The 20278-nt window shown below is 44.6% G+C and overlaps 1 protein-coding gene across 13 annotated transcripts in view; it reads right to left on the bottom strand.

Moving 5' to 3' along the window:
- USP6NL (USP6 N-terminal like) overlaps positions 1-20278 on the bottom strand; it is a 218658-nt gene that overhangs the window by 65125 nt on the left and 133255 nt on the right. For all 13 annotated transcript variants that reach the window (XM_053256548.1, XM_053256546.1, XM_053256553.1 and 10 more), the window contains one exon: positions 5970-6009. In XM_053256548.1, coding sequence (XP_053112523.1) covers positions 5970-6009 — 40 coding nt within the window. The remainder of the gene's footprint in view (positions 1-5969; positions 6010-20278) is intronic.

Below are 20278 nucleotides of genomic sequence, written 5' to 3'. Positions count from 1 at the left end.
GCTCTATAGATTATCAAAACACTCCAGTGCATAATTAGTGTAAATGCTGATTAGTTGATAATTCACCACATTAACACCTGGCATTTTAACATTTAAAAAAACACTAGGCATTTAAAATTATTAGTATTCATTCCTAGTTTCCTTCTCCTTAAAGAACCGAGTGCACTGATTGTCAATAGCGGGGGCGGGGGACAGTGTTTAATTTAGCATGGAAAAAAGATTATAGATTGACAGGAAGGAAAAACAAAATTAAAAAGGGCACAAATAAATGCTGGTTTATTTATTGTCTATAGAGACAATCAAAATGCAACCCTTAAAATAAAACTAAGAGGGGAGACATAGTCTGGGGTGCACATAAAATTCCCCCTTCCTGCCTCAGAAACATAATGTACCCCTGCTAACTGGGCAAAGAGGCACCTTTTAACGTGGTGATTCTCTTTATTTAGCAGGGGGAGAGTAACTGGCCCTATCCACCCCCAGCACAGGACCTCCAGTGACTGTTGGCTGGTGTCTTATCTTACGTTGCTTTTTTTATTGTGAGCCTCTTGGGGACAGGGATCCATCTTATTTATTTATTATTTCTCTGTGTAAACCGCCCTGAGTCATTTTTGGAAGGGCGGTATAGAAATCAATCAATCAATCAATCAATCAAATAAATAAATAAATAATGTGTATTTTAGCAATCACTAGTGTTGCTACAGGAAGATGAAAGTCAAAAGGATGACAGATTACTGGTAGAATAAAGCAAACCTAATTCCTAAGCCACCAGAGGTCAGACTATCACCAACATCATAAAATGTGATCCTGAAAAAACCCTCAGCAGCCCCAATTCAAGGGACTCAACACAACCCCTATAAAGAAACCCTCTTCAGACCAGTCCAGAAATGCTAAATACATTTACAAGTGTGAAGCAACTGTCAGAGATAGCATATGCACAAGAAAATTAAAACAGGACACAACTCAAAAGACATCACCACTAATTGCAAACTGCTCCCACAGTGTGCAGAAACATCCAAAATTTCCACCAGGGAGGTCTTGAATGAAATTGTGAGGTTTCCAGCATCTTTCAGGATTCAGCTCTAAAATAGTACAATTTTCTTTTTTCAAGAAGACAAGCAGTTTGGCATTTGCTCTTAATTAAAAACCAAAACCCAATCTTCTTTGCACTGCCACACTCTCCTACACTGGATAAAAACTGCAAGAAGGGTCAGAAGATTCTTCTGTGAGCAGAACTTTTCAGAGGCCAAGCGAGTTAGCAGAGAGCAATTCGAATGAGTCAGAGACCCAAGTGAACTTAAAGAGGCTTAGTGACTGGAAGCTCAGCAAACAGCAGCAGGAGCCCAAGTGGCTCTTCGGCCTTCCCAGATGAGCAGGGCTCAACATCCACTTGGCAAGTGACCTTTTAGCTGATCCTAGAAGCGTTAACAGCTCCACAGGGAATGTGTAAGCGGCCTTCTTTGGACACTCACTGCTGGATCATCATCAAGAGCAGGGATGGCAGGGGAAGCACCACACTGTTTCAGAACAGTGAGGTGCGTTTGAGTCTTTGCAAGAAGGTGGAGGGACCAGGGGAGCCAATACAATGGGCACATCTTTTTAGAACTTCACCGTTAAGTTGGCCTCATGGCAGCCTCAGCTACAGCTCAGCCCAGTGTAACACACAATGTAACTGTGTGCCATGACAGAGCTGTAGCTCAGTGAGAGAGCATTTGCTTTGCACGCAGAAGGTCCCAGGTTTAATCCCTGGCAGCATCTCCAGGTAGGGCTGGTAAAGACTCCTGCCTGAAACCCTGGAGAGCTGTTGCCTGTCAGTGTAGAGTAGACAATACTGAGCTAGAGGAACCAATGGTCCGACTCGGTAAAAGACAGCTCCCTATGTTCCTAGGAGTCTGGAAAGACTTCATGTGTGAGACATGAATGAGTCAGATGGTGTGGAGTTGGCAGTCCAAAGGAGGCAATGTTAGGACATCAAGAACAGTCTTGCCTACATCAGGGATTCTCAATGTTGGGTCCCCAGATGTTATTGGACTTCAGCTCCCATAATCCCCAGCCCCAGTGGCCTTTGGTTGGGGATTATGGGAGTTGAAGTCCAATAACGTCTGGGGAGCCAATGTTGAGAATCCCTGGCCTACATCACATGATGTGATTAACTACATGGAGGAGTATAAGCTCACACCTCTCAACGCAGCATCCATCCCCTCATCCATGGGCTGTGATCAGCCCCAAAGAGAGGACTCTCAACCTTCCGGCTACTTGCTGTCTCTAGACCAGGGTTTCACAACTTTGGCCCTACAGCTGTTTCTGGAGTACAACTCCAATCATTTCTAGCCACAGTGGCCAATAGTCAGGGGGATGAGGGAAATTATAGTCCAGCAGTAGTGGCTACCTAATGGCACAGTGGGGAAATGCTTGACTAACAAGCAGAAGGTTGCCAGTTTGAATCCCCACTGGTATGTTTCCCTGACTATGGGAAACACCTATATCGGCCAGCAGCGATATAGGAAGATGCTGAAAGGCATCATCTCATACTGCACGGGAGATGGCAATGGTAAACCCCTCCTGTATTCTACCAAAGAAAAGCCACCGGGCTCTGTGGTCGCCAGGAGTTGAAATTGACTCGACGGCACAATTTTCCTTGAGTAGTGGTTCTGCCTAATCCACTTGAATTTTGACCTTTCGACTAAGGGGAGGAGTTTGCACAATAGCCTTTTTAGATATCCCCATGTTGGAATGCAGGCCCAAGAAGTTTGTATGAAGTGATAATGAGAGCGGCTCTTTCCTTGCCACTGCAAGTTGTCAGCTACAATATTCCAGAATCCAATTTGCATTCAAGTACTGGTTGGGAAACAGAAATCATGTACCCATACACAAAGGAGATACACTGAGGGAAATAAGTATTTGATCCCCTGCTGATTTTGTCTGTTTGCCCTCTGACACAGAAATGACCAGGCTATAATTGGAATGGTAGGTTTATTGTAGCTGTGAGAGACAGAATAACAACAAACAAACCCTCAAAAGCCCAGTGCCCAAAAGTCAGCGATGGATTTGCATTGTAGTGAGGGAAATAAGTATTCAATCCCCTATCAACCAGCAAGATTTCAGGCTCCCAGGTGTCTTTTCACTATATGCAGGTAACGAGCTGAGATGAGGAACACCCTCTGTAAGGGAGTGCTCCTAATCCCAGCTTGTTACAGTACCTGTATAAAAGACACCTGTCCATAGAAGCAAGCAATCACTCAGCTTCCAAACTCACCACCATGCCCAAGACCAAAGAGCTGTCGAAGGATGTCAGGGACAAGGTTGTAGACCTGCACAAGGCTGGACTGGGCTACAAGACTATTGCCAAGCAGCTTGGTGAGAAGGTGACTACAGTTGGCACAATAACTCGCAAATGGAAGAAACACAAAACAACTGTCAATCTCCCTCGGTCTGGGGCTCCATGCAAGATCTCACCTCGTGGAGTTGCAATGATCATGAGAACGGTGACAAAGCAGCCCAGAACTACACGGGGGGAATGTGTCAATGATCTCAGGGCAGCTGGAACCATAGTCACCAAGAAAACAATTGGTAACACACTATGCCGTGAAGGACTGAAATCTTGCAATGCCCGCAAGGTCCCCCTGCTCAAGGCAGCACATGTACAGGCCCGTCTGCAGTTTGCCAATGCACATCTGAATGATCCAGAGCAGAACTGGGCGAAAGTGTTGTGGTCAGATGAGACCAAAATCGAGCTCTTTGGCATCAACTCAACTCGCCGTGTGTGGAGGAGGAGGAATGCTGCCTATGAGCCCAAGAACACCATCCCCACCGTCAAACATGGAGGTGGACACATTATGCTTTGGGGGTGTTTTTCTGCTAAGGGGACAGGACACCTTCACCGCATCGAAGGGACGATGGACGGGACCATGTACCGTCAGATCTTGGGTGAGCACCTCCTTCCCTCAGCCAGGGCATTGAGAATGGGTCGTGGATGGGTATTCCAGCATGACAATGACCCAAAACACACAGCCAAGGCAACAAAGGAGTGGCTCAAGAAGAAGCACATGAAGGTCCTGGAGTGGCCCAGCCAATCTCCAGATCTTAATCCCATAGAAAATCTGTGGAGGGAGCTGAAGGTTCGGGTTGCCAAACATCAGCCTCGAAACCTTTCTGACTTGGAGAGGATCTGCAAAGAGGAGTGGGACAACATCCCTCCTGGGTTGTGTGCAAACCTGGTGGCCAACTACAAGAAACGTCTGACCTCTGTGATTGCCAACAAGGGTTTTGCCACCAAGTACTAAGACATCTTTTGTGAAGGGATTGAATACTTATTTCCCTCACTACAATGCAAATCCATCACTGACTTTTGGGCACTGGGCTTTTGAGGGTTTGTTTGTTGTTATTCTGTCTCTCACAGCTACAATAAACCTACCATTCCAATTATAGCCTGGTCATTTCTGTGTCAGAGGGCAAATGGACAAAATCAGCAGGGGATCAAATACTTATTTCCCTCACTGTATAAGCACAGTTCAATGAGTAAAAAAATCCATTGTCAAAGAAAATGCTAGCATACAACTCACTTGCTATATCCCGTTCTTCCTTTGGAAGACTCAAGGTGGCTCACATGGGGATCCTTACCACAGTTCAGCAGCAGAGGACATGCTTTGAATGCACAAGGCCCCAAATTCAAGCCCTAGCATCTCCAGTTAAAGCATTTTGGTAGCAGAGCTGGAAATGGCCTCCGCCTGAGAGTTTGGTAGCAGACAACACTGGGCTAGCTAGGAGGTAACTTCTTATGTTTATAGGCTCGATTGTCTTCCATATAAGCACTCAACAAATCTATACCTGCTCAGTTTCAACAGCATAAGGTTTTTCAAGAGCATTAACTGGTGCTTTACATAGAAGTGGAACCCATGGCAGATCTGAAATCTCATATTAGTGAAGAAGAGACAGAATAGGGCATTGATGGGCAGAAGGAAGATGAAACGTAGGGTTGGGTGGGTCTTGTCAGGACAGTTTTCTTTGTTTTCTTGTTTGGCATTAGTCGCCTTAAGTGGCATTGCGGAGAAATCCTTGACTAACAAGCAGAAAGTTGACGGTTTGAATCCCTGCTGGTGTGTTTCCCAGATGATGAGAAACACCTATATTGGGCAGCAGCGATATAAGAAGATGCTGAAAGGCATCATCTCATACTGCGCAGGAGATGGCAATGGTAAACCCCTCCTGTATTCTACCAAAGAAAACCACAGGGCTCTGTAGGCGCCAGGAGTTGAAATCGACTTGACGGCAAAATTTACCTATATAGTATAGTTTGTTGCTTTCACTGCCTTCCCTTATCCATCCATCCATCCATCCATCCATCCATCCATCCATCCATCCCGCCTGATATATACATCTCTAGGTGGTGTACATAATACAAATTACAATATAAAATAATACAAATTACAATGTAACACAAATTGCCACTTTTTGTTGTTTGGCATATTCTCTCCCTTTTCTTTATATAGCCTGTCTCTTATGTATCTCTCACCCACTGTCCATGGTTTTAAGAACATAAGAATAGCCCTGCTGGAACAGGCCCAAGGCCCATCTAGTCCAGCATCCTGTTTCACACAGTGGCCCACCAGATGCTGCTTGAAGCCCACAGGCAGGAGTGGGCATGCCCTCCCTCCTGCTGTTACTCCCCTGCAACTGGTATTCAGAGGCACCTGCTGAGTGACAGGCGGAGAAGAACCTCTTTTCATAACCTTCATTCAAGCATGCCATGGCTGCAAAGTGCATGTGCTCTCTGCATCTTCTGCGGTGTTTTTTAGTTCTGTGAGGAAATCTGGACTTCCTCCCCCTAAAAAAACTAACGTCTTTGGGCACGACATGATCCTTTCCAATGCCCTCCCACCCTTAACATCAGCTTGCAGAGGCTCTGTGCCTAGCCACATGCTCCATTAGCAGTCAGCAAAATATTAATAGACATGAGAGCTGGAAAAACCTACCTTCTCTGATGCTGCATCATGGACAGGTAACTCCTCTTCACTAAAAAAAATAAAGAAACAGACTATTACTTCTGATTTCCAGCTTTTTTTAGATAACTGATAATGGGGAATTCCGGCCAAAGAATTAATTCAAGTTACTATGCCAAGATATTATTTGGCTGCAATCCTATGCACACTAACTTGGAAGTACACCCTCACTGAAGTCAGTTGGAGTTACAGGGCAAAATGTGCATATGATTAGGATGTTTGTACTGTAAAATCTTCCACAAGGATTTTAAGTAGAAACATTTATAAAACTACAAAGAGAAACAAAATACAAGTAGGACAAATATATATTGTTCATGCAAAACAGTCAAATATTTACTAGAACTATATTCAAAATCTATTTTGACTTCAACACTCAAAGTTCAAATTGAATAATACTCATAATTAATAGTCATGTCAGATTCTTTTCTGTATGCTGCTGAATTTCTGTTAAATCAATTTTAACACACAGTTTTATCCAGCCGAACAAGCAAGGTAGGCAATTGTAAAGTCACTAAATATTTAATAAATCTGTATCCAAGATTATAGATATACCAAGTAAGAGTATGTTTTGAGACAGAAGATGTGTTAAAATGAAAAATTAGACTACAGTTGATTTTAAGAACCTTACAATGCTTTGTTCAATGTCACTATAACTTTAATAGGCAGTTTTAGGAGGTCTGCAGCCTCACTCAGCCCAGGAATGGTGCTCCTCTCTGGTGAACAGAGTAGGCACTCTTCCCAAACTGGGTGCAATACATTGCATGAGTGGGGTGCTCAACATGCAGGTCCGATGAGCATATGCTTTCACGAAGTGAAAAGGTTTACCTTAATCAGGCCTCACATAGACCCCCATGTAGAACATCCACGTCATGCAAGATACTTATGGTGGAAAGTAAGGATGTGCCTGAACTGGTTTGGCGCCTTGGGATGGAAGCGCTGAACCGGTTCGGATGGGCGCACCCGAGTCGATCCAGTGGGGCAAGGAGGATTGGTTCTTTTTTAAAAGGATAAATGCAGGTGCTTACCTGCCCCTCCAGTGCCCCACTGCTCATCTGGGGCCGGTGCTGGCGTGCAAAAGAGCATGCACAGCTGCTTTGTTGTTCCCAGTAGTCTACACGAGGTGCCGGCATGCACATGTCCACCGCCCATGTGTGGCAACCATTTGCATGGTCAGAAACACTGCCAGTGCCAATGACATGCACAGGCTGCTGGGAACAAGGAAGCAGCCATGCACAGTGTTTTGCATGGCGGTGGAAGAGCAGGTAAGCACCCGAGTTCCTCCTTTTAAAAGGAACCGATCTCCTCTGTGGCCGCCAAGCTGGTTCGTACACATCCCTAGCAGAATGAAATCCATCTGCAGCAGCTTCACTGACTGCCAGTCTGCTTCCAAGCTAGATTCAAAGTGCACTACATGGCTTAGGGTTGGTTTCGGGCCAGGGTACCCGTTAGACCACATTTGCCCTTACGAATCTGCCATTCATCCTCAGTCTTGCCATTCGTCATACCTTTACTGGTACTTCATAACAGCTCAGCTTCCTCAATCGATTTGTCCAGCAACTAGCTTGGCCTGGTTTACTTGGTTTGCTCTTGCTCTCTGTCTGTGGCATGACATGGTCTGGATAGTGTAAATTAATGGGGGTAGAGCCACAATAAGGCAAAGATCTGACTCATTCTTCCATGAATTTTACTTTTTCAACTGAAGAGAAAAGCCTCAACATACCATCAATCAAGGGTTCTTAAACTTGGGTCCCCAGATGTTGTTGGAGGGCAACTCCCATCATCCTGATCTGTTGTACAACAACGTTTGAGGACCCAAGAACCCTTGCCATTAATGATATGAAAATTCTTACATAGAGTATTATTAGGATGTTAGGGCAGCAAGACTCTAGTATTCAGATGCTTGTAAATGTAACAAATTAGTAAGGCATACTGCTAACTGATCTCTTGCATTGCTTGAACTCTTCAGATGCAGAACACACTCTTACTTCACTGGACATTTGGAAGCTGTGAGGTTGGACTGCAATGAATGAATTCTACTCTGTTGTTAATGGTTTTAAATAACATGATACCGCTTGTTGGTTTTAAATGTGCTGTTTAAATAAAAGAGAGCTGGTCTGATGTTTACAGTCAACAGGGAATCAGTATTCTTGTGGCAAGTTTCCCACATTCCCGCCATATTGTTTAGAAAAACTCCAGCATGAATTCTGCCCATCATTAAGTATGTTTCCACACTTACCACTGCTCCATGTCAATGGCATTTAAGAACATGAGTGGAGAAACTCACTATTCAATGGGTAGAATTCACGTCTTGTGTTCTATTAAATAATGCCTCTGGGGATTGGGAACTTGAGACAGGTATGTCAATCCCTGCGATGAGTAGAACTTCTAGACCAAATATTACTTTAATGTATTCTTAATCTATTTGTGTGTTTTTATGTGATTAACATCCTTAGGGGATCCAATTTGTACTGAAAGGGATGGAATAAATTTCAAAATCAATAAATACATGTAGAGTTTTTAAAAATGTTGTTTAAAAATATTCTATCCTGCGGTTCATCTGCTAGGGAACTCACAGTGGCTCACTGCATCAATGCACAAATAATCAAGACAATATCAAACATCACAATACATTGTTGTTACAACAGAAACAGCAATCAGAACCATGAGCAGTAACAACAGAAGGTGAAACAAATAATAGCAGCTCCCAATTGAGCCTCTCCACCATGAATATCCATTTCATTGTACATCCTGTTATAAATCTAAGGCTCTTAGCATAGATGAATCTTGTTAAAGTTCAACTGTTGCTAACAGTTCGAGGATGGGTTTACATAAACAAAGTATTTATGATGGTAATTAAATAGTGATAACATTATCTGGACCATTTATAAGAACCATGTGGTGATTTAATGAAATGGCTAAGCATCCACTAAAGACTGTTACAGCTTAAATTTACAGAAGCTGAAGTTTGAATTGAGCCTGCAATGGAGAAGCAATTACATTTTCAGCTATTACAGATACTCCACTTATTTCAGTTTTTAGATCACAGCATCTCTAGGGTGAGTTATAATTTAAGACACAACACAAATCCAGATGAGAATCAGGCTAAAAACAGAATCCAAACTAGAATCTCAGATCCGTAAAAGCTTAACCCTACTTACTAAAAGACATGGGGCGGGGGACACACACAAGGTATTCTGAAGCTTTCCCAAAATATTTCAAGTTGTGCAATGGTCTGTATCACTAGATATATTTTGTATACCAATACAGGCAGAGAAAAAGTACGCTCACACACCACACCAATTGTGAATGACAGATCGAGCCTTTTTCTGCACAATATGCAGAAAACTGCCTCTTACGGTCCCCTGCTGCTAACTGAGCAAAGAGGCACCTTTTTAACGTGGTGATTCCCTTTATTTAGCAGGGGGAAAGCAACTGGCCCTATCCATCCCCAGCACAACATCCCTCCAGTGGCTGTTGCTGGTGACTATCTTGTGTTTCTTTTTTAGATTGTGAGCCCTTTGGGAATAGGAAGCCATTTTATTTATTTATATATATCTATGTAAACTGCTTTGGGAACTCTGGTTGAAAAGCGGTATATAAATAATATTTGTCGTATTTGTATACTTTTGTTGTATTTGTATATTTATGCAGAGCTTTGCCATGCTCCCTCCCTCAGTGTTTTTTTAAAAACTAAAAACATATCTTTTAAAAGAGGCTTTTAAATGCTCTATCTTTAGTTACAGTATATAAAGCGCATATAAACGTATATAAGCATCAATAAGCATACATTGGATTAAATCTGGGCCATTCACATTGCTACTTTTTATTGCAGCTGATTACCGTTTGTTACGGCTTTTCAAACCTTGGCTTGCTCATATTCCAGGCTTCTCCCCATCCATCCCACCCATTTCTGGTCAATACAGCTGCAGAAGAGGCAGGGCACCCGTAGACAAGGAGTATGTGTGTGCACGCATGCATGGTTTCCAGTTATTATTTTTTCCAAATTTCTATTTTTAATATTTTATCGAATTTGATATAGGCTCCTGAGTACCGTGCTGAGTGTAAATGTAAATGTATGGAGTTTGGATTGGCCTCCATAGTGTGCCTGTCATAGTCTTAACTATGATCTGTTTAATGCCATTGGAACACAAGGAGTTGCCTTATACCGAGTCAGACCACCGGTCTATCTAGCTCAGAACTGTCTACACCGATGGGCAGTGCCTCTCCAAGGTTTCAGGCAGGAGTCTTTCCCTGCCCTAACTGGAGATGCTGCCAGGGATTGAACCTGGGGCCTTCTGCATGCAAAGCGGATGGCTCTCTCACTGAGCTATGGCCCAGGGACATAAGAAGGTGGGAGTCGAGCCTGGAGCAAAAAGTGAAGATGGGCCCCTGCCCCTACCCAGCTCCCCACTGTCTTTGGAGAGGCAGGAGAGGAAGAGCAACGCCTAAGCTGTCATTCAGCGGGCGGTCCCCACTCCCTCAGTGGCCCAGTGACATTTGTTCCCTCCCTCGTTCAGTTGTTCCCATCCCCAGTGTACTTGCCAGTATGAAGAAGTACATGTACATGTGAACCTAGTTTATAAGGAGACAGACCATTGCTCTGTCTAGCTCAGCATCATTTTATATTGACTGACAACAGCCTGCTAGGGTTTCAGACTGGGGTCTCTTCCCTACCCGAGGACAGGAGCAGAGAGAAGAACTGGTCTTGGGGTAAAGGTAAAGTCGATTTCGACTAATGGTGCCCACAGAACCCTGCGGTTTTCTTTGGAAGAATACAGAAGGGGTTGACCACTGCCTCCTCCCGCGCAGTCTGAGATGATGCCTTTCAGCATCTCCCTATATCACTGCTGCCCGATATAGTGCCAGTGGGGATTTGAACCAGCAACCTTCTGCTTGTTAGTCAAGCATTTTTCCGCTGAGCCACTTAAGGTGGTAGCAAGCATGAATTGTCTCCTTTGTGAAGCTGGGTCCATCCTGGTTTGCATTTGAATGGGAGACTACATATGTGAGCACTGTAAGATATTCCTCTTAGGGGGTGGAGTCACTCTGGGAAGAGTATGTGCATGTTTGCATGGAGAAGGTTCCAAGTTCCCTCCCTGGCAGCATCTCCAAGATAGGGCTGAGAGAGATTCCTGCCTGCAGTCTTGGAGAAGCTGCTACCAGTCTATGTAGACAATTCTGAGCTAGATAGACCAATGGTCTGACTCAGTACATGGCAGCATCCTATGTTCAGGACTGAATCTGGGACCTTCTGCATACAAAGCATGTTCTCAATCACTGATTCAAAGTCCCTCACCCAAAGTATCTAGTGGGGCCAACTGCCTGCTATGTTTTCCTCCCCTAAATGCTGAGACTTGAGATGTTAAGAGGAGCCTGCTTCTCTCAAAGATGTGACCCTGATTGTCACCCACCTTCTGCTACACACTCCATGCCACCTCTTATTTCAGATATTCCTTCCAACGTAGATTAATAACTGCCTCCTGGGAGTGCTGTCATATACACGTTGTGAAATGTTGCGTTTTAAGCAGCCAGACAATACGGGGCTTTAGCTTTCCAGTTTGCAAAGAGTGTGATTTTCAATTCCCCTCTTTATCTCTTCTTCCCTCTCTGTGCACTCCTTCCCACACCATGTCTCCCAGGAGGCTAGGCTGTTGGCAGGCAAAGCCTGCCTACACAAATCAAGCTCTGTTGGTGCAGCTTATGAATATACAGCTATGCTATTTGGAAGGGATCTATGAATTATGCAGACAACTGGTTGCATCATACCAAACATACTGCCAGCAGTGACAGGAGAAGGGAGACATCAATTACTGCCTTGTGATGGTGTGGCCAGTGGTTAAGAATGGACTGGGAAGTCCTTGGTCCCAATTGTGCCTTAGCTAGGAACTCCTCCAGTGGCTTTAGGCCTTCACTTCACCCTCCTCACCTTCCATATGGGGACGGCAGGGCTACAGTAAGGTTTTCTTAGAATGCCTATGGAGCACTTAATAATGTCTATGAAGCACGACCACCATGGTGACTCAGGGCAGTTATCCATCATCTCAGGTCTTTCCTCATTTGGTCCCCCAAAATCCAAATCCTGAGTTTCTGGGGACTTCTACACAGACTTCTACGCTTCTTCTCTGCTGTGTAGCTGCTCTACTTTAACCTTTGGCAGCAACTGATTCTGCTTGGGTCTATCTGGGCAGTGGAAGGACGTGGTAGAATGGGGCAAACTGCTTCAGGATTTGGCAGGGGGAGGGCTTTTTAAAGAGTCCCCCTGACAAATGATTCTTTCCCAGTAGAAAGCTAGCACCAGGGGCATAACTACCATTAGGCAAGGGGAGGCGGCTGCCTGGGGCCCCCCACGCCTCGAGCCCCCCCCCAGAGGCAAGTCACATGTGAAGTGAGTGTGTGTGTATCAGCGAGGGGCCCATTTTAAAATCTTGTCTCTGGGCCCACTCCAGCCTCATTACGCCCCTGGCTAGCACAAGAGGGCAAGCACTGGTCAACCAGTGCTCTCTCTGATCTGCTAGCTTTCTTCGCACAGGGAAGTTTTTGTATTTCCCTGGCAGAGCATCCCAAAATAACCCCATCACCTACCTGCAGTGTGAAACAACAAAGCCAAGTCTATTCCCTTTACAATTTAGCTCCGTACTATATTGGGCAAACAACACATGGCAGTAGACAGCATCCAGACAAGTGAGCCAAAACTAAGCACCATTGACAGCAACGAGACAATGTCAGTCATGACAAACTGATGCTACTGAAAAATGAGAAAGAATTGCTGCAAATGGCATGGTGCATCCCAGGATTTCCTATGCACACAGTGATGAACAAACTGGTCCCTAATCCCGTTCATGGCAGAGCTTAAGTAAACACGCACACACAAACCCCCTATATGGTGTTTTAAAATTTCCAGGCTTCTTGCAAACACTAACTTCCTAAAATTCTTAGGAGTTTGTTCAAAAAGAAAACCGAAGGAGGGAAAATTAAAAAAACCAAGGGACTTCCAAGCGATTCACAGCAAGTCAATGGACCATCTTCTAAAAAATCTTGAGGGGGTATAGGCAGGCCATGGTAAATACTACTAAAGTTCCACTTCTGCTCATGGGCAACTGTGGCCAACCATCTTTCTTCATTCTAAAGATTTTCCAGGCATCCCATTTTCAATAGTCCATGAGGACTATAAATTAAGCTCCTAATATGGTATGTAAAATAAAAAGAAACATAACTAAATATTTTGCACTTGAGCAGTGAAGTTTGCTTAGTGACAGAGTAAGTCTATATGGGTGGGAAACTAAGAACCCTGCACTATTCTGCACCTTTAAAAGTTAGCAGTGGAAATACCAAGGCTTCTACAAGGAGCATTTCTGAAAAGCCAGAGTTTCTGAAGAATGTATTTTGTGGAGGAGAGCACATTTAGAATAGATTTGAAGTGATGAATGGAGTCAGATTTTAAAATTTATTAGACACGCTGAAGCAGCTGGTGCCGGTTTTCATACATCTTTCCAAAAAACTGTGTCAAAGAAACACTCGCATTACTCATAGGCTAAGACTATTACAGAAGCTAGCTCAAAATTGTATAACATCCAATTGTGGAACTCATCCAGATTTATGGCTGTGGCCATCATTGCAGGAGGCCATGTATCATAATTAAGGGGCTTTATCCCAGCAAACAAAGTTTCCAAAGGAGCTGTATCAGAGAGAAGGGCAAAGTCTCTCTAGCTCCATCATAGGCTTATGCTCGGCCCCATGCAGAGACCCCGCGCACACTGGAATGCCTGTGCAAAGCTTTCCCATTTAGTCCAAAGGAGGAATCAGTTCTCTACAGGCATAACTTCTTGCATGTATGTATACACTGGAGCTATATCACACCCAGTAGGGGCTGCTGATCAAGAGCTTCATGTTCAGCAGCCAGGAAATAGTACATGGGAACATAGGAAGCTTCCATATACTGAGTCAGGCCACAGGTCCATCTAGCTCAGTATTGTCTACCCAGACTGGCAGCGGCTTCTCCAAGGTTGCAGGCAGGAATCTCTCTTTGCCGTATCTTGGAGATGCTGCCCGGGAGGGAACTTGGAACCTTTTGCTCTTCCCAGAGCGGCTCCATCCGCTGAGGGGAATACCTTACAGTGCTCACACTTCTAGTCTCCCATTAATATGCAAATAGTGTGGTCCCTGCTTAGCTAAAGGGACAAGCCATGCTTGCTACCACAAGACCAGTACTATAATCTATCTATCTATCTATCTATCTATCTATCTATCTATCTATCTATCTATCTATCATATTTTGCCCAAAACTTGCGTCTCCATAATGGAACACATTCACTACAAACTCAGTCACCACTGCCAGTTCAACCCTCAGATTCATCTTCCTTACGTATGAGATGGGAAGAGATCAACCCCCTGAGGGTTCATCTCTTCCAATAAGAGTGTGGAATACACCTGACTGCATGCATGGTGCAATTCATTTAAGTCAAACTCTACCAGCCTTCAGCCATTCTTGCGGTGCGGTCTCTTATTACCTATACCATCAGTGTGCATGCCCCCTTTCAAAGAATGAGAAGACCAGCCACTGTTCTGAGGGGGTCACAATCAAAAATCAGCACAACAGAGGAAAGGGAAGGAAGTGGTGGCAGCAATAAGCTGGGGAAGAATGACTAATTACTGTTACCAATGAAGGCAATTTGTTTGGGGGAAAATACATGCAGCTTCTGTAAATTTCACTGTGGAATGATACATCAATGTATTACTTATTTTTACATCCCCCATCCCAGGAGCCCAGAGTACATGGTTATGCTTATCCTCAGGCCAATGATATATTAGTCTGAGATGTAAGCCCAGAGTCACCTAGGGAGTTTCATGGCTGAATGGGGATTTCCTAGTCCAACACTCTAACCACTACACCACACTGGAAGTCATATAAGGGCTACTGCCAAAAATGGTAATCTTGAATCATGCTTCTCCCATCCCTGTAACAAACTGAGCAAAGAGAAACCTTTTAAAGTAGTGATTATCTTAATATTTAGCGGGGGGGGGGAGCGACTGGCCCTATCCAACCCCAGCACAGCATCCCTCCAGTGGCTGCTGCTGGTATCTGCCTTATGTTTCTTTTTTAGATTGTTAGCTCTTTTAGGGACAGGGGACCATCTTATTTATATACTAGTAACTTTCAGCCCATTAAATTAACGGGCGCTAGTAGACCTTTGGGGCCAGCTAACTTTCTCTCTTCCCCCCCCTCCATCTCCAGCAGGGCCGAGTGCGCCCGCCGCCATCGGGCCTGGTCTCCCTGCCGCTGCCGCAGAGCCTGATGTTGGCCGCCAGCCCGCCGCCTCGTCCGGCTTCCCCCGGGCCCGCTTCCCCCGGGCTCTGGCTTCCCCTGGGCCCGCCGCCTTCTCCGCCCTCCCCCGCCACCTCCTCCCACCCGGGCCCACCGCCTCCTCCGGCTGGGGCCGGCGCCACCTGGGGCCGCTGCCGCCTCGGCCGGCTTCCCCCGCCACCTCCTAGCTTCGCCTGGCCATCCGTCGTCGTCGTCCGCCCGCCCGGCGGCGGCTTCTCCTCGGCCTGCCGCTGTTCCTCCCCCCACCCGGCGGCAGCCGCTTCTCCTCGGCCCGCCGCTTCGCTTCTCCTCCACCCGCCCAACATGGAAGCCGGCTCCCGCTCCGTGTCTCTCTCACCGTGTTCTGCGCACGCGCGCACCACGCATGCACAGAACACCCAAAAAAGACACGGATGCAGGTACCCAACCATCTTATTATATAGGATTATTTCCAGCCCACTTGGGACCAGGCTATCCAGGACAAAATTGTCTCCTTGGGTCTGTCTATGGACTACCTGGTCCTGTTAAGTCACAACCAGGCCAGGCAGATCCTGAAACAAAGACTCTTGGACTTTGAAATCCAACAAGAACTTTCCCAAATCCCTGATTGTACTAAAAGGAGGCTGGGTTTGAGAAGTTCTAGTTGGGGCCCTGCTGCTTATTTGAATGCCTTGAGCTTGACATGCTATCAGAGGGCCTTTTTTAGAGCAAGACTTGATATGTTACCTTCAGCGGTGCTCTCAGGGAGGTTTCTGGGGATTCCTAGAGAGAACAGATTATGCCCACATGGGATGGGGGAAGTCGAATCCATCCAACATGTTTTGTTGCGCTGTCCATTATATAGAAATTTAAGATGTTCCTTACTTACTCCTCTTCTGACACCCTTCCCAGGTTGCTCTGGAGATTTTTATGTTTCCTATCTTCTTGTGGATAGAACTTTAGATGTCACCTTTAAGGTGGCTAAATTCTGTTCTATTGCAATACTGTTGCGGCAGCGAGCTTTTCCTTGATTAATTCTAAAATTGTATTGATCATTCATTGGTGGATATTCATCTATATATTTAAATATTTCACTTCCTTATTGTATTTTTCTATGCTATGAGATGTTTTGTTTATGTTATGTTATGCTGACCTTGGGTCGCAAATAAAGAACTTTGACTATGTATTATTTCTTCTTCTATGTAAACTGCTTTCAGAACTCTTGAGAAGTCCATAATGCTGGGGAAAGTTGAAGGAAAGAGGAGAAGAGGACGACCAGCAGCAAAGTGGATGGACTCGATGACGATAGCAATGAATGCACCACTGAGAGACATTAAAGGCCAAGTTGAAGACCGATCATCCTGGAGAGAATCTATCTATGTGGTCGCTAAGAGTCTACACCAACTTGATGGCACTTAATCAATCAATCAATCAATCAATCAAGTAGTATATCTAGGTAAACAACTTTGGGAACTTTTGTTGACAAGTGGTATATAAATATTTGTCATATTCATAAAATCAAGGTTACCTTACCCTATATCCTGACATCAGAGTGGACATGGAAACGCACACTGTGATTATGTCATGAGCCGGGGTGAACCTGACGTGGAATTTTTGCTGAACCCATTTTCTTTGTAATACCTTTGGCTAGAATTAAGCTGTAACGTGGTTACATATTCACTTCTAATGTGTGGATATCATACACACCCTGTACAAAGAGAACTTTACCATCACCACTCCAGTAAAGTTTGCTGCAGAATTAGCAAGATCCTTAGAAATGGGATGGGATACAATGCCCTGGATAAAACAGAAATATTAAGACTGAAACTGCTGCCTTGTCAGAAAGAATTGAGGCAGTATAAGAATCTAGGAGGTGCTCACTTCCAATAAGGAAATTCTAAATGTCAAGTGACAAGTTATTAAGGCTCATTATGTGCACCAGAGGTGGCCAGAATGGAGGCACTTTTTTAAAAAACCAGAAGCTACCAAAATGAAATAGTGGGGAAGACAGTCACAAAATGGCAGCTTGTATCAAAATTTACATGGATAGAATAAGAGATTTTAACATCAAACCCCCTGAATTTAAGGATAATTTTGTTGCAGGACAGGAAGGAAGCAAGGCAGACTGCTTAGTAGGTGAAGGAAATGGAGATACATTAATGGGAAAGAAAGTAAATGTTACCCTGAGCACTCAAAAAGAGAAGGATTTAAAATGGGGCAGCCAAGACCCCATTCAGACAGCCAATGAAATCTGAAGGGAACGGAGCGAGAAGCCTGGAGAGTGTCTAGGCTGGAGAGTGTCTTTAGATAGATACCCACTGCCCACCCTCGACATCCACCATTCGATTTACAGCCCCCTCTGAATTTGTACAGTTGACTTTTCAGAGGGGCTGTTGCATTGCATCACTGCTTTACAGCACTTTAACATGACAACAAACTCCAATGGAAGTAAAAACCATTAATAAGATACATAAATGCTCTGCCTGGATCAGATCAAGAGGTTCATCCAGGCCAGCATCCGGCTTCCTTCAGCAGCCAGCCAAATGCCTCCGAAATCCCCATTCAGTTGTGAAGTTCACTGGATGGCCCTGGGTCAGTCATTAGGCTGGTTGACATGACTGTGGGTGATGTAGGAGAAGCCTCCCACCCAAGTCCAGGAGCTGTGCATGCACGGCCAGATTGGCTTTTTAAAAGCCAAATTTTGGGTTACGGCCCATTTGCCCCACGAGTATACCCCTCAGGTTCTGCTCGTGTGCGAGTTAAAAACCAGGGTGGAAGATACCAGCAGTGATCGTGTGCTAAGAAGCAGTTTGGAACGAGGGGTTCCTTCTACCAGCAGCTGTATCCAGGTTAACAAGGTAAGAGAAAAAGCCTGCCAACCCAGTGGCTATGTAGCACATGATCACTGCCAGCTCCTCCAACCTTGATTTTAACTCACACATGAGCCGAAAACGGGAGCGTTCACAGCTCCCGAACTTGGGCAGAAGGGTTTTCCTACACAGTAAATGGTCATGAGGACATGATTCCTGTAGTCTCTTGATCTGGCCTATCTCACAGGGTTGTGGTGGGGCTAAAATTGGGGGTGGGTGAAAGAGAACCATATATGCTCACCCTGAGCACCTTGGAGGAAATATAGGATGACAGATCAGATTCCACACAGATGACAAACTACTCTCAGTGTTCTGATTTACGCAAATACAAAGTCCAATTGTATTTCTCAGGCAAGTAGCATGTATTGATATAATGAACCTGGGAAGAGGAAATCACACAAAAATATTTGCCCGTTGCACTAATGTACACTATTGGAAGAAAGTTTGGTATCTAGAAATGGCTGGAAATCTTAGCATAGGAATAGGGCTCAGTGTAGGACACTGAAGGATTTTAAACCAATAAAAATTGTGTATGCATACACACACACATACACACACACACACGAATGATATAGGAATAGAAAAAAACAGAGTTATGCCTATCAACACACTCCTTTCTAAAGTTAGATTAAAGAAAGAAAGAAATCAATGGTTTCATTTGGAGATATTTAATGGAGTACTTCAGATTTGATTGAAATCTATTTCTTTGGCTCATTATTTTCATTTTCCCACCTGCTGCTATAATGTATTACATTTAAAGAATACTGAAAAAGGGTACATGTCAGCCTCTTAGCAAGACACAGAATACTGATTTCTACACTGCCTGATATATGCCCCAGGCAGAGCAATAATCCCTAGCATTAGCAAACTCTTCTCAAAACACGTTCAGTACTTTAACAAACTGTCACAAGTCAGTGGATAAAATTATACTGCGGATCACCAGCTGGAGAGAAAAAAGTGACAGAGATCTGCTGGAATTGTTGGAGCAACGCAAGTAGATACCAGGCAAGCATCCAAGTCTTCAGAGGCAACAGGAATGGAAGGAATAGGGTGCCCTGCTGATAAAAACTGCACAGTCCGTTTCATGTAGATTTGATTAAAAACATTGTTGGAGGGTGGGGGGAGAAAGGGAGACTTCACACTCACTTTGCAGGATTGCGTGGTGGCAAAATAGGCAGGGTTTTGACATGATTTCTTGTGGATCACAGATTTCCAGGCTTGCAATGCAACACTCATGGTATGCTCATGTCATACAAATGTCAACACATCATGGAAGACTCAGAATATCCTCTTCTGTTGAATGTCTTGTTGCTATTGATTTCAGTGTAATTTATCAAGGTCCTTGACATTCTTATCCTTGAAGAAAAGGTTTTCAGATATTTATTTATATATCACCCTTCCAGAAATGGCTCAGGTAACTCAAGGGCATAACATGGAGATGGGGCCATAGCTCAGTGGTAGAGCATCTGCTTGCATGCAGAAGACCCCAGGTTCAATCTCTGGTAGCATCTCCAGGAAGGGCTGGGAAAGACTCTACCTTGAAACCTTGGAGAGTCACTGCCAGCCAGTGTAGACAAAACTGAGCTAGACAGAAAGGTGTGAGGCAGCTTCCTATGTAACATTTCTCACTGGGGGTGGGCAGGGAGAGAGAGCTGGTCTTGTGGTAGCAAGCATGAATTGTCCTCTTTGCTAAGCAGGATCCACCCTGGTTGCATTTGAATGGAAGACCACACCTGTGAGCACAGTAAGATATGCCCCTTAGGGAATGAGGCTGCTCTGGGAAGAACATCTGTATGCTTGCATGTAGAAGGTTCCATGTTCCCTCCCTGGCATCTCCAAGATAGGGCTGAGAGAGACTCCTGCCTGCAACCTTGGAAAGCCACTGCCAATCTGTGTAGAAAATACTGAGCTAGATGGACCAATGGTTTGACTTGGTATAAGGCATAATAGGAAGGCCATTTCTTGGTTTCTTATAAGGAGGCATTAATTTATTTATCTCCTCGAAAATAAACTCTGCTTAGGACCCAAAAGCAACTTATGTCCTGTGTTGGTTGTTTGCAAGGTGAGGTTGCAGAAGCTTGAAGAGCAATAGTGATCTGATGGAGTCCCACCGCCAACTGAGCCCTTTTATG

This window comes from Hemicordylus capensis, chromosome 5, assembly GCF_027244095.1.
Source record: "Hemicordylus capensis ecotype Gifberg chromosome 5, rHemCap1.1.pri, whole genome shotgun sequence".
In the NCBI taxonomy this organism is placed as follows: Eukaryota; Metazoa; Chordata; class Lepidosauria; order Squamata; family Cordylidae; genus Hemicordylus; species Hemicordylus capensis.
Note: the sequence above shows the minus strand (reverse complement) of the source record. Positions and strands in the feature narration are given on the sequence as shown.